Source organism: Sus scrofa, chromosome 4 (assembly GCF_000003025.6).
Source record: "Sus scrofa isolate TJ Tabasco breed Duroc chromosome 4, Sscrofa11.1, whole genome shotgun sequence".
Classification (NCBI taxonomy): domain Eukaryota; kingdom Metazoa; phylum Chordata; class Mammalia; order Artiodactyla; family Suidae; genus Sus; species Sus scrofa.
This window is the reverse complement of record NC_010446.5, coordinates 120036251-120051352: the sequence shown is the minus strand read 5'-3', so window position 1 is coordinate 120051352 and position 15102 is coordinate 120036251. Positions and strand designations below refer to the sequence as shown.

The 15102-nt window shown below is 33.2% G+C and overlaps 1 protein-coding gene across 1 annotated transcript in view; it reads right to left on the bottom strand.

Annotated features, from left to right (window-relative positions):
- DPYD (dihydropyrimidine dehydrogenase) overlaps positions 1-15102 on the bottom strand; it is a 780991-nt gene that overhangs the window by 661109 nt on the left and 104780 nt on the right. Inside the window, 1 exon segment of the mRNA NM_214044.2 lies at positions 5950-6032. Within this exon segment, the coding sequence (NP_999209.1) occupies positions 5950-6032 (83 nt within the window).

Genomic DNA, 15102 nt, shown 5'->3' with positions numbered 1-15102 from the left:
ATTAGACTCTGTTCAACTTGTTTACTGTTATATTCTATAGTATAATAAACAATTTCATGTTGTCCATAATTTCTACATCTTAGGCATCGTATTTTAGGAAGTTAACTTAATATGAAAGGGGTATGTTTGTTTCAAGGTTCTTAGTACTTATTGATACAACTTTTCCCTTATATGCAGCAGTAATTTCAACTCCTCTTGAGCTCTCAGAGTGGGACAATGGCTATCTTTCAATCCCATTTCCAGCACTCAAAAATCTCCCTGCTGAATTGCAATAATGTCAATAACCAAGAAATCAGTTCATTTTTATGGAATTTATATATTGTTTGTCATTAGTGCTGAATCGAAAACATTAGGGGTTTCCCAGTCATACTTTGCCAACTAACCATGAACTCCTAAATCTTTTTGAATATCCTATATACATGACAATACACAACAGCGATGTTGCCTTTAAATTTTGTGATTTTTTTTCCCATGTACAGAAGCTATTTTAATGCCATCAAAGCTTAGTGATTTTTTTCAACTGCTTTTTAGCTTATTAGCTCTTTCCCCATCCAAACCTTAGAGTCACTTCCATAGTCTATTGGACTTTGGCTGCCTCCGTTATTTCTCACTCTTTAACATCCATGAGATATTAGCATCTGTGAGATGAAAATAAAAGGTGACTTCTTTTTTCCAAACAGCAAAACAATTGCTTCATAGCATTTGTCGAGTGATTCAACAAGCCCTGGGTGACAGGTATTCTAATATAACTATATCACAGAATCATCATAGAATCTATCAACTGCAACCATCAATTGGTTGTAGGTAATATATAGAGAAGCTCATGAGCATCCATCTTTATCTTAAATCTGACCACATTACTAAATTTTTTTACGTTTCTATTTTTTTTTTAATTTTTTAAATTTCCCCAATACATTATTTTTGTTCTACTGTACAGCATGGTGTGACCCAGTTACACATATATATATATGTAGAGTGTTTTTGTTGTTAATTCTATAGATAGCTCTACATATAAGTCATGTTTTTAGAGAAAACATTTTGTCACTTTGTCTCCTTCACATGAAGTCATACTTGTTAATTTTGGTTTTACATCCATTACTGTACTATGAATACACATTCCACTCTTCAGTTCATAAGAGGGAGTAGGTATGTGATGTGTATTTGTGATATGTGTGAAGGTGGTTTCGCCTTATCCAGACTCTCCATTGGTGAGATTTACATCACTCAAGATGGGTGAGTACCATGTTAGCAACTTTTCAAAAACATCCCTCTGGGGTGATGCTCTCCAAACCAAAGCCACTAACCACATGCAACGAACCTGCATTCAAATGAATAAAAATTTAAATAAAATTAAACGCACAGTTATCCAGCCCAGTTCAGTAACCACACGAGGCCAGTGGCTATCATAATAGCGAGCACAGGCGCACAGCATTTCTCCTAGAGACAGTCTTCCACTTCAGTTTGCAGAAGGTTCTACTGCTCTAGATGTCTCCATCTAGAACACAGGACGAGAACCCTCTTCTCAGCACATCACACTTCCAACTCACTCTGTTAGATCCCCAAATATGTTTCCCTCTGACGCACATTTTCCTAAACTCATTCTTTTCTTAGGCTTCTAATTCATTTCTAATTCAATGGACTATCCTTAGAAATCATATGCTTTCCCATGGCTATGAGTGCCAAAATACTTCTTAAGTCCCAGACTCAACTCCTAGTCTTTTCCTTGAGTTGTAAAATTCTATTTTTCCTTTGCCTACTGCAAATTTACACATGAGTTTTTTCATAGTCATCTCAAATTCATCTGAAAACCAAACTCTATTTCCTTTCTTTTTTCTTTCTCCCTATCTCAATTAATGCATATCCAAAAAGTCAAAAACATTGAGTTTAAACTCTTATGGTGCTGTACATCAATTACATAACAAAAAAAAAACTGGAAGAGAAAACAGTGATCCCCTTGATAAATATCTTTATCAATTAATCAACAAATAATTAAGTTCCTACTATATGCTATTACTATGATAAGGCTAAGAATGCAAAGGAGAGCAAAACAGCAAATCCCTTACCCTTATGGGATTTGCTTCTAGTAGGATACACAAATAAATTAGACTTTATTCTAAAAACCTAAGAAAACTTTAAAAGATTTTAAACAGAGCAACAGAGATTGAATCAAGTTTATGATTTATTGTCTATGAAGTCACAATGTCTCATCAGATCTTCATTCTAAATATTTTTAAATTTCTCAAACACACTCCCTCTGTTGACCTCTACACCATTCTACCTTTATCTTAGTGGGGTCATGGATTTCTCAAGCTCTCTCATTCCCCCTACTGCACCCTCCACTCTGCTGACAAAACAAAATTCATTTTTTCTCTTCCTGAGTATGAGTTTAAAACCTAACCAAATGCTTGCAGTACTTGGCCAGCACATTGCAGAGTAAGCTGTAACTCCTGTTGTTTTTTTATATACAAGCCACAGGTCCTCACATCTGGGGTCGGGGAGAAGCACAGGAGGGGTCTAAAATGACTCCTGAGCTGGAATACTGATGAAAGAGTGGGTTCAAGACTGCATGGCAAAGACTGGCCACAAAGAAGGATTGTATTAGGTGACAGGGAAGTGAGCAAGGACAGAGACCTGTATTTTTTGTTCTAAGCTCACAGAAGTGGTAGAACCTTAATAAACAAGTATATATACCCAACTTGGAGACAGGGCCCAAACACAGCAGCCACAAAATGTCAGTCCTAAGATTCAGTCCAGTTATGCTCCTACTTCTCCGGGCTAGACACACTATGGAGAGGGCATCTCTATGGGCACCCAGAGCCACCTGAGGGCTGCTGCAGAGGTTAGGCTAGTGAGAAAAAAGGAAGCTCCCATAGCCAAGCTATGCCATGCCCATGGACCACGAGAAAAAATGTCATGGAATTCTGGGGAGCAGCAAAAAGACTCAAGTACCAGGGCTCTGAGTCTCCACAGCAAGCATTTGATTTTTGAATCTGTCTCCCCCACTGGGCCATTAGCTCCTTGAGGGCAGCGACTGTCTCATACTCATATCTGTAACCACATTACCCTATATATTATAGAAACTCAATAAATGTTTATTAAATAATTGGATGATTTCATCTATTCCCCCCTTTTACCTTAACAGAATTCTAAAAAGCTCTAAAATAATCATCTTGGTTTTTATACTTATCCTGCCACTCTCTTCAACTAGGCTCCCAAGACCAGTCTCTGAGCTAAGTGAAGTTTTTGGCAATTTATTCATACCTGTCTTCCACTGCCCGTGACATTCTGAGTTGTGAACAGTTCCTATCATCCCTGCCAACTTCATACTGCTCTATTTCTAACCAAGGATTCTTGACATATAAGAAGAGGTATTACTGGATAAAATAATTCTGCCTATGTGAGATTTGTGGGGAAACATATATTCAAATAAGCTTGAAAAATGATTTTACATCAGATGACTTTACTATTATTGAAATACATCTTGCACCTGCAACCCAATGCCTTTGCTCAATACTCTTCCCTCTACTTGCAAAACTGGCACTGTTCAAAATCTACATCAAATGTCATATCCTCTCCATGATTTTCTTTAATTTGACATCCTTCATATAAGGCAAAAAATGATCCTAGGTAAGAGAACAACTAATTTTTGCCCCTTGATGCATTCTCCTCTTATTCTATTAGTCACATAACATTATAAGTTTTTGTTTATATGCTTCCAATAATTTCACATATAAGAATGAGATCCTACTACATTTTTTAAAAGCAAAAGATAATTTTTTTAAGTGCTAGACCTATAGTCTATTAAATTGTTGAATGCTTTTGGTAACTAGATTATTTAATTGTATTTAGTGAATCTAAACATAAAAATATGTGTGTGTGTGTGTGTGTCAAATATGAAGCCTATGTAAACAAAGTACATTACACAGCCATACAATTAAATGCTGATTTAAATTATCTAAACTACTGCTTTATCTCATAGCATGGTGGTTAAGAGGTTACTCCAATCAGGTACTTATTTTTCTCATTAGTTCATCTCTATTTTTTTAAAAGCAGAATATCCTGGTATTTTCTAAAATGGCAAGCATTACAAAATTTGGCAGAATATAATAATCTCATCACATGCAGTTCTCCCATAATTCAATTTGTTTTTCTCTTGATGACAAATTTTCTATACTCGTTACATGTCCTATACGTGTTCATTGTATTTCCCTCACTCACATCCACTTTCATTCACATTGCCCCTTTGCAATTCTTTCTATGTTTTTGTCCTTCAGTTCTTTTATTCAAAGCTTCAGAGCTGGCATTCTCTTTGTCCTCCTGCGTGTCTATGTGTTTACATCAAACTGAATTGATATAAAAATACAGAGAATAACTGTACATTTCTCAATAAATATTGATGTGTATGCTTAATATATTCAAAATTATTATAATATGCATGTGCAAAAATGATGTTTTCAATTTACACCTGTGGGAGTTTTAGCTAGAGGATAAAGAAGACACTGAAAAAATAGAAGTTCAGTCATAACTTCTGCACTGGTTTCTTCCACAATATATTTTACTCTTTATTTTAAATTTACTCCTATTTTTAATAACTTTAACTTTCTGAGAATGTCTGCATTTTATATAGTTACAAATTCTCTATTGTGGACTCAGTTTTATTTTTCTCCTCTTTTATTTTTTTTTTATTAGTAAAGACATTAACAATAAAATAGGCTCACTTGCTCCAGCTGGTAATTTCTCAGTTCTAGTAATATATTATTCCTCTTTTTGTGACATCATAATCATCTATATAGAAGTACCATGTATCTTTGTGTAGAAGCTACTGTTTCCATTAAATTTAATTACCTCCCCCTGTGGTTTTAAATAGAAGTGGCTTCAAAATGAGGGCAGCTTCTATTAAATTTAATTACTTTCCCCTGCTGCTTGCGTGGTAAAAGGGAGGTCACTAAATGAGAGCAGCTTCTAGACTAAAGTATATGGTAACTGTGTGCCAGCAATAACAAAACTGTGCCCAAACTACCCTTCTAGGGAGCTTCATAGGTTTATCCTTTCTTGTATTTTAAAATTTTTCAACCTTGGTTTAAGCCCCTAAAAAAATGAGCACTGAAAGAAGAAGATATATTTTAAAAATCAATTTTGGTTTCATAGGCTAAATAGAGGTGAATATACTTTTTCTATGCAAACATATTAGAAATTATCCCACTCAAAGGTTCAAGCTCAGAACTTTTAAGATTAATATCATTTGTTGTCGTTTCTCCAGCTGTAAGGATGATGAGTTTTATTCTTCACACATTCCTAACTGTCTAGTAAAAAGCCTTCTTTGATTCTGATCAGCTGGATTTAAAGACTGCTTTGTAAAAGTTATTAAAAAGGTATTAAGTTTGGAGAGATTTCAAAGAAAAATTCAGAAAGAGTAATGTTAAAGTGAAAACAGAAAAAACCACCAGGTTCATTAGAGACTGCTGTATCTGAAAAAAAGTTAATCCATATGCTTTATAACAGCATCAAAATGTACATCAGTTTTAAAATACTATGGTATAATCCTATGAATATGAAATTTTAAACACCTTTTCTTAAATTAAATATTAATTAGGAGAAAATACTACTCAGCTAAATCACCGTTGTACTATTTATGTTTTATACAGGCAGAATGTAGGTGAACAATATTTCCATTCAATCACACAGTTTAGTATAAATATAAAACAGGACACCCCTTAAGCATTTTAAGTAACAAATTAAACATTTACATTTTTTACTGTGCACTGAGGCTTAACATTTATGCAGCTTCAAAACCAAAGTACAGCCTCAAGGGAAGTCTCTCCACTGACAAATTAATACCTTAGAGAACAGAGCTGAATGGTGGCAATGAACTCATTTGTTCCCCCAATAATGAAGAATGACTTTTTCTTTACCACATCTGTGACTGTTGCTATGGTGACCCAGACTTACCTCATTGCTTCTCGGAGAGCTCCTCGCTCACCAAGAGTCGTGTGCTTGATGTCATCAAAATTATTCTCCAGCTTCTCGCAATGCTGAAACATATTAGAAAAATGCATTAATCCTCCAACACCCTGAGACAAAATTATAGCTACACACTTATGTAAAAATATAATTGATTATATTGATTATAAACTCGAAAGATATGCACACCACTTTAATTGGGTAGGACTCATTAAAATTGACAGTGTGAATTCAACGGTAACAAAATAAGAACATCTTATGATACAGCTGTCACAGAAGTCTTTTTATCAATTTTTCAAAATTGGGTAAATAGAAGAAATGAATATTATATAAAAGTAGTAAAACTTCCAAAGTTTTGAGGTTTAAAAATTAATTCTCTAAAATAATCTCAAGTATAGAGAAGTCAATTTGAATTCAAAAGAAAGTCATTAAAGTAAGTTTGAAATCACAATATGATATCCAGTTCTTAAAAAATTAGTATCTACTTACATGGAAAGAAAAGTCCAAGTATAATACAATAACAAAAGTTCAAATGCTTTGTAATCAAAATTTTATAAGATCTTTTACATATCAATTATATATACATGTATAATATTCACAAATATATATGTGTATATATATTTGAAAATAAATAAGTCCAATCATTAAAGTTAGTGGTATTTTATCAGGCTCCTAGCATTACTGGCCTGAATTTTCTAAAACGTTTTTCTTTTTTTTTTTTGTACAATTTTAACAATATTTTTATATGTAAAACCTAATCTTATATGACCCTAATAAGTTATTAGAACATAATATATAGGATTAAATTTTTAAAGATGTATCCATATGAATCTTGTCACATTAGATTTCATGTATAATTTAGTGGTATTGAGGTAATGAAGTAATTGGATTTAGCATTTTAGTTAATTTAACAGAAAAACTAAGTAATAAAAATTTAAAAATTGATGTGCTTATTTTAAATTATAAATAATTATGCTGGATTTTACAAAACTATGGAATTTAGATTAGTAATTTCCAATGTATAAGAGTTCATTGATTTAAAACCTAATGAGATCTTAAACCAACTATCTTACCTTGATATTTTTAGATTAGCCAAGTTAAGGCAAAGATCTTTTACCATATAGTTACATGTTTTTACAATGAAAATTCTGAAAATTAGCAAAATGTATCTAAAATAATTTGAATTACAAATAAAAGCCCTTTTCTGGTTAGGTAAGTTGCAACTATCTCCTGCTTTGTATCCTGTCATTTCACTTTTTAATAGTATCTTTCATAAAGAGTATTTCTTTTACTTTTAATGAGGTCCAATTTATTATTGCTTAAATTTATAGTAAGTGCTTTCTCTGTCCTGTTTAAGAAATCTTTGATTTCCTCACAGTTAAAATATATTTTCTTCAATTTTTTCCACAAAGCTTTATTATTTTGCATTTCATTTAGATGTATAATCCATCTGGGATTGATATTTGTACATGGTGCATAGCAGGAAATCTAACCACGTAGATAAGCAATGAAATCAGTACTATTTATTGAAATATTATTCAATATTATTCAATAATACTATCTGTTGAAATACTATTCAATACTATTCAGTATCATTTCCCCACTTTAATTCAATGTTCCCATAAAGTAAGATACAGTATACATGGGGTCAGTTTCTGGAGTTCATATTGGCCAAATGCTCAATTTTGTATATATATATATATATATATATGCCAGTATCACATTGTTTTAATTACTTATATCTATAAAGAGCTCGTATAAGTAAATATGAAAAAATAAACAGATAACGCAATTAAAAATGGGCAAAAGATTTATATAAACACTATGTAACAGAAACTATATAAATAGCTAATTTTTAAAAAGCATACTCAACATCATTAGTCATGAAAAAGATGCAAATTTAAACAATGACTATCACTACACACTTTGAAAAATGTCTAAACTGAAAGAGACAGATGATAGAAAAGTAGTTTTTTAGTATAAAAAGCAACAAGCATTGCTGGTGGAACTGTAAATTGTTACAATCTCTTTGTAAAGCTTTTGGGGAGCACTATCAAAAGCTGAACATTCATATCTAGGAATACACCCAGAACAAATATACATTATGTTTGCCTAAAGTCATATGCAAGAATGTTAATAGTAACACTATTCAAAATATCCCCAAACTGAAAACAAGTCAAATGCACCTAAAGATGGACTATAAAAGTCATGTTATATTAAACAATGGAAAATACATAGCAATGAGAATGAACAAACTACTGCTATGTCGAGGAACATGGAGGCGTCTCATAGACATATTACTAAATAAATGAAGTGACACACAAAAGAGCACATACCAAAATTATTCCACTTTCATGAGGTTCAAAAAATAAGCAAAGCTACAGTGGATAATCTAACAATGAAAATGAGAAAACAGTTCTATTTATAAGAACATAAAAAGAGTAAAATACATCTGAATAAGTTTAGCAAAAGAAGCATAAGACTTGTTCTTGAAAAGTAGAAAACATCGTGAAAAATATTAAAGATCAAAATAAATGAAAGACATCCCATGTTCATGGATTAGAAGAATGTTGTTAAGGTAGTATTACTCCCTAAATTAATCTAAATATTCTATGCAATTCCTGTCAAAATCCCAGCTGATCTTTTTTTCAGAAGACTGTCATAAGCTGATCCTAAAATTCATGTGAAAATACAAAGGACCTAGAATATCTAAAATCTTCTTAAAAACAGAAGAGCAAAGTTAAAGGACCAATACGTCCCGATTTCAAAACTGACTATAAACCTACAGTACTCAAAACATATATCTGCATAAATATATATGCACAAATGTTCATAGCAGCATTATTCATTACAGACAAAAAGGAAAAATTCAAGTAAATAAAATGACAAATGGATAAACAAATATGGTATACCCATACAACGATATACTATTCAGACATAAAATAGATAAGTTCTTATACAAGCTACAACATGATGAGCCTTGAAAACATTATGCTAAGTGAAAAAGCCAGATACAAAAGGTCATGTTGTACGAATCCATTCACATGAAATGTCCAGTACAGCCATACGATGGAGACAGAAAGGAGATCAGTGAGTGGTTGCCAGGATCTGGAAAGAGGGAAGGAATACCTGCTACCTGCTAATGGTAATGGGGTTTCTTTGGGGACATTAAAGTGTTCTGAAATTAGAGACCAACGTACAATACTGTGAATATGCTAAATTATATACATTTAAAGGGAGTGAACTTTATGGTATGTGACTAGATTGTAATAAAGCTGTCATTTTAAAAGTAGACAAAACTAAACAAAATGTTGGAAATCAGTGCACAGCGACTACAGGAGGCACAAAAGAATCTTCTAGGGCACTGTTTAATTCATTTTGTGAAAAATTCATGGACCTGAATATTTAATATCCGTTTATGTTTCCACATGTATTACTGCAATAAAAAGTTTTTAGAATTCTGGTGAAGAAATCATAATGTGATAACGTATCTCTATAGTTAAAGAAAACAAAGTATCTAATAATGAGCAGAGAAATTCTTAAAAGTATTATTATTTCCACAGACATATTTGAAAGGCAGTATAATCTGTACAGTGTAAAATTTATATTGTAGTATTATTATTAGCTACCACAGCTAATAATAATAAAATAACATTTTATTATTTACTACAATTCTGTGCTAAAGATCCAGTCCCAGGAACTGTTGATACTTTGTGAACTAAATTATGAACTCTTCTCTCTACGTGAATAGTCATCCTTTAGGATGACATTTATATGACTATAATTGCAAAGATGAATAACTACACTATTTGAATCAGATGGCCTTTGAAGAATATTTTTCTAGTACTTCTGAGATAAAAATTACACTTATTTGGAATCTAGGCCTCTAAAGTAGAAAGAAGAGTTTTCCATTCTTCTGCCTATATTGGCAGTCAGGAAAAAAAAAGGAGAGGTTAACAAATATAAATTTTACACTGTACAGATTATACTGCCTTTCAAATATGTCTATGGAAATAATAATACTTTTAAGAATTTCTCTGCTCATAGATTTTCACACCATTTTTATAACAGTGAAATATCAGAAGGGGGATTCTAAATGGTTTAAGAAAGAACTTTAAATTTGAAGGATATTATGCATTCATTACAAATGATGTTTAGTTAGGTTTTTCTTTTTTCTTTTCCTTTTTTTTTTTTTTTTTCTTTTTATAACTGCACTTAACAGCATAATGAAGTTCGTGGGTTAGGGGGAGAATCGGAGTTGCAGCTGAGGCCTATGCCCCAGCCACCACAGCCACAGCAACATTGGATCCAAGCCACATCTGCAAGCTATGTGGCAATTGTGGTGGATCCTTAACCCACCAAGTGAGGCCAGGGATCGAACCTTCATCCTCACAGAGACAATGTTGGGTCCTTAACCCCTTGGGCCACAAAAGGAACTCCTAGGTAGATTTTTAATAAGCCAAGGTTTGTATAATACTGTGTAATTTTTTATGACACTATAAAATTGAATAAGTTGTATGATATGAATACAACTATGGAAAATGAAAAAGCAAAGCTAAAAAAAGACTAGAAACCAAAGAGCAACTCAGATATTCTCAGAATGCTGAATAAACAAAGGTTTCTTTTGTACTTATAGTTTTCAATATTTTCCAAATTTCAATCATGGGTTTATATTCCTTTTTGACTACAAGATAAAAAATCAAATATTTTGGGAAATATTTGTATATTCTACATTGAATATGATATTTTTGTAAAATATAAAAAACAAAATAATTGCTAGAAATTAAAGGAATTTAATATAAGACAGGGCTTCACTTTTCTAACCTTCATTTTTTCTGTTAAGTATATACTTTACTAGTTAAGATTTCTGTTTCCTCTGATTATTTGACAATGAGTTCATGAAAATTTTCATATATCACATTGTCAAAAAAACTTCCACCCACCATATGTTGTTTACTTCTGCACATCCAAAAAGATATATAAGGATGTATACAAAGCAGTAAATGAAAATAAGGCCATGTTGGAGTTCCCATCGTGGCTCAGTGGTTAACGAATCTGACTAGGAACCATGAGGTTGCAGGTTCCATCCCTGGCCTTGCTCAGTGGGTTAAGGATCTGGCATTTGCCATGAGCTGTGGTGTAGGTTGCAGATGTGGCTTGGATCCCGTGTGGCTGTGGCTCTGGCGTAGGCCAGTGGCTACATCTCCAATTAGACCCCTAGCCTGGGAACCTCCATATGCCATGGGAGCGGCCCTAGAAAAGGCAAAAAGACAAAATAAAATAAAATAAGGCCATGTAATAAAATCAGGTACATATATTTGCTATAGTCAACCTACAGTATAACTTAATGTGAACAATTGCTGCTCAAATAATGCCACTTGGACTAGACAAATATATGAAAAGACCCAAATGTAACTACTAGGTATATAATATTTGGAATGTACTACTTGTAACCTTCATATATTTAAACAATAATACATGACTAGTATCTCAATGATTCTAAACAGACTTCACAATATAATTTTAAAGTTGCATAATATGCCACTGTGTCCTTATGTTGTTATTTATTCAGCTAATTCCTTTAAGATTTGTTTGCTTGCTTGCTAATGCTACTATAAACATAAAATAGGAATAAATGGCTGAAAATAAAATAAAATCTTAAAAAGTATTAAGAAAGAAAAAATAAATATCCATTGACTGGGATTATCCCACTAATTCTCCATCTAACCCAAACTGTTATCATCTAAAATACATTCAAAGTTGTGACTACAGGTCAATACTCAAATTCAGTGTTTCTGATTCTAAATCTCATTCTTTTTGTTCCCAAAATTAACCATTAACGGAAAACAATGTATGTTTCTCTATGATCTTATATATACATTCTTCCAGTTTTGCCATAAACCCAACCCCATTAATTTAGATGAATAACTGCTAAGTCTTACATTTAAATCTTAAATTGGAAAAGCGTTTAATAATTACTGATTCTTGATACAGAAAACAGCACCTATCGCTCCCTCACAGAAGGTTTGTAAATCAGATGTGGGAATGGATATTTCTATTTAATTGTTATGGGCATATTTTTAACTAATCTTCAATTTTGGATATAAACACATACACACACATATATATATACATATAAATGTCTTTGCTAAATGGATTCATTTAATAAAAATAAATCTGTACCTTGACAAGGTATTTTTGTTTTGTATAGTTGGCTTTCAAGAAAATCTTAGAAACTGAGTTTAGCAATAGGGATTAACAGTATCAAATAATGCTATGTTAGAATCTCTCTCTTTTTTTTTTTTTTTCTTTTTTGGCCACCCCACAGCATATTGAGTTCCTAGGCCAGGGATCAGATTCGAGCCTCAGTTGCAGCCTAAGCCACAGCTGCAGCAATGCTGGATCCTTAACCCACTGTGCCGGGCCAGGGATCAAACCTGTGCCCAGGGCTCCCAAGACACCGCTGATCCCATTGAGCCACAGCAGGAACTCCAGAATCTATTTAAAAATAATTGTCTTGAGTTAAGGTTCGCATGCTATAGGAAAAGAGGGATTTAATCACTAAAACCAATGGAAGAGTCTGAAAAGAGCACTACTGTAATTAAGAGAAACTTAAGATCTAAGTTTAGCCATTTAAAGTAACTCCCTAGACCAGAGCAAAAATGCCCCCAGCAAAACAAATGCAGAGATAACAAATATTTGAGGCAGCCTGCTACAACCATGTGACACAGCAGCTTAGAATCAAAAGCAAACACAGATGGAGTCCACAAAAACTTGTTGTCATCCCAATATCCATTTCTGAAGTCCCTTGGAAAAAACTGTATAATAAAATGTAAATAGAAAAAATAAAGAAATAAGCATTTATGGGAGTTCCCATTTTGGTTCAGTGGGTTACAAACCCAACTGGTATCCATGAGGAGGCAGGTTTGATCCCTGGTCCCATTCAGTGAATTAAGGATCCAGCACTACTGTGAGCTGTGGTGTAGGTCACAGACCCAGCTCAGATCTGGCCTTGCTGTGGCTCAGATTCAACTCCAGCCTTGGAACTTCCATAATGCTGCAGGTGCATCCCTAAAAAGGAAAAAATACTAAATAAAAAAATAAGCACTTATTATTTCTTATAATTTATAAATCACTTCAAAACAACAAATGTCTATCTGATCAAATTTTGGTAAATGTCGATTTACAGTAAATCCATGTATAGACACTCTTAAAAACAACCTATGAGAAAACTTTACTTTTTCAGATTTATATTTTTAAAAATTATACAGATGGTTTCAGAAGCTCAAATGTATTCACATGGTGCTACAAAAAAAATGCATTTGTCTCCTTTTCTTACAGTAAACTGAGAGCACAAAGAAAAAATGATATACTTTTTCGTGGTTTTTTTCTTTTGATCCTGAAATCCCTCTTACCTTCCTCCACTCTGCAACCCACAATGTAGTTGTCAACTTTATTTTGACCTCCTGTGCTGAAGATAAACAAGTTCATTAAAAATGCTCAAGAAGAAACAAATCAAAATTATTGGATTATACCTTTTTAAAAGACCTATCCTTAGCATAAACAGTAAGGTAGAAAGACTTATTTTTTGTCTAGTTTTTCCATCCACAGAGACTGGAGATAAAAACATTCTTTTGAAAGTAGAGAGAGAGAAGTTGGACACAGAAGTCTGAAGTAGCCCCACTGAGCTCACTGTGGCTCCAGGAACTGAGAACAGCCAAAGATCTCAGAGCTGGCTGACAGAGAAAGTGTTTCAGAGTACCTGAGGGCATTTCTTCATTTTAATAATAAGAAACCTCAAATTTAGTAGTGATTTTACCTGGAAGTGGTTAAAATGACATAAAATGAAGTGGAATGGCAAAATGAGTATTAAGTTTAGTAACAGAAAAGGAAAATGCTCCATGTTTCATACTCTCAGAATCTGCCCAAAGTTATTGTGCCAAAGAACAATGGAGGGAATAAGTCCTATAAACATTTAAAATAGTCTAATTGTTTCCTTCACCAAAAATACTTTTGTCCGGAAGAAATTAAAGGCAAAAGTTTATTTTCAAGAACAATATATGAAAGTACCAAAGAACAGATACATGGATTAAACTGTAACGCAGACAAATGTTAGTCTCTTACCGGAGTGAGATAAACATCTCAAGCAACTAACATCTTTATCAGCTCACCTTCTCCATAAATAGAATTAAGCATCAGATCTACTGGATGTCGTGTTCACCATCAATAACCTTTCCCTACCATTAGGGACAACTGTAGGTAAAGTGGAACCAATGTCTTCCTATCAAAGTCCATTCTCAGCCTAGTTCACAAGTACACAACAGAAAAAAATTACAGACTTATTTTTAAGTAAGAAATAACAATATATTGTTCATTCTAGGGGATTCTATATGTTGGCGTAGGACTATCCCAGAATACACCCTTAGGCATACGTAAAAAATAGGGGACTTATCTTCTAGGATATAAAAAAATTCCAAACAATCCTAAAAATTACCTTGGTGATGGTGATGACTGATACTTTCTACTTTTCAAGTGCCTTGAAATTTCCTTTGACCAAGATAATTGCATGAGAAAGCTGCTGCAACCAACACAGCAGATGCAAGGTGGACAATCTATTTTGTAGGAAAGAAGGAAGGGAAAGGCAAAGGGTAAATAAAAAGGAAAAGAGGGTACAGAGAGAATGAGTGAACAAACTACTCCTCAGATGAGCAAGAACAAAAACAAGAAAAATCAGCAATTAGTAGTAAAACACTGGAAAGAAACAGTCCTACTAGCCTGAATACCATGGAGCCAGCAAGTGGGAACAGGAAAAATGGAAGGATATGAAAAGTATTGAATTTAGTGCTTTCCAGACATTCCATTTGCTACAATAGGCAAAAGTTATCTCTACTTGATTAGTAGGAAACTGGAAATCCATATCAGCAACCATAGTAAATGTTATAGATTTTTTGGCATATAAAGATGAATTATAGTAAATTAGCTAACATGAAGGGCTTACTCTGCGTTAGACACTTTTCTAGGAACTCTACCCATTTAATCTACACAACAACCACTGAGATTCATACTTTACAAGTGAAGAAACAGGCACAGGGAGACTAAGAAAACTTGCGTAAGGTCACACAGTTAGTAAGGGATAAAGCA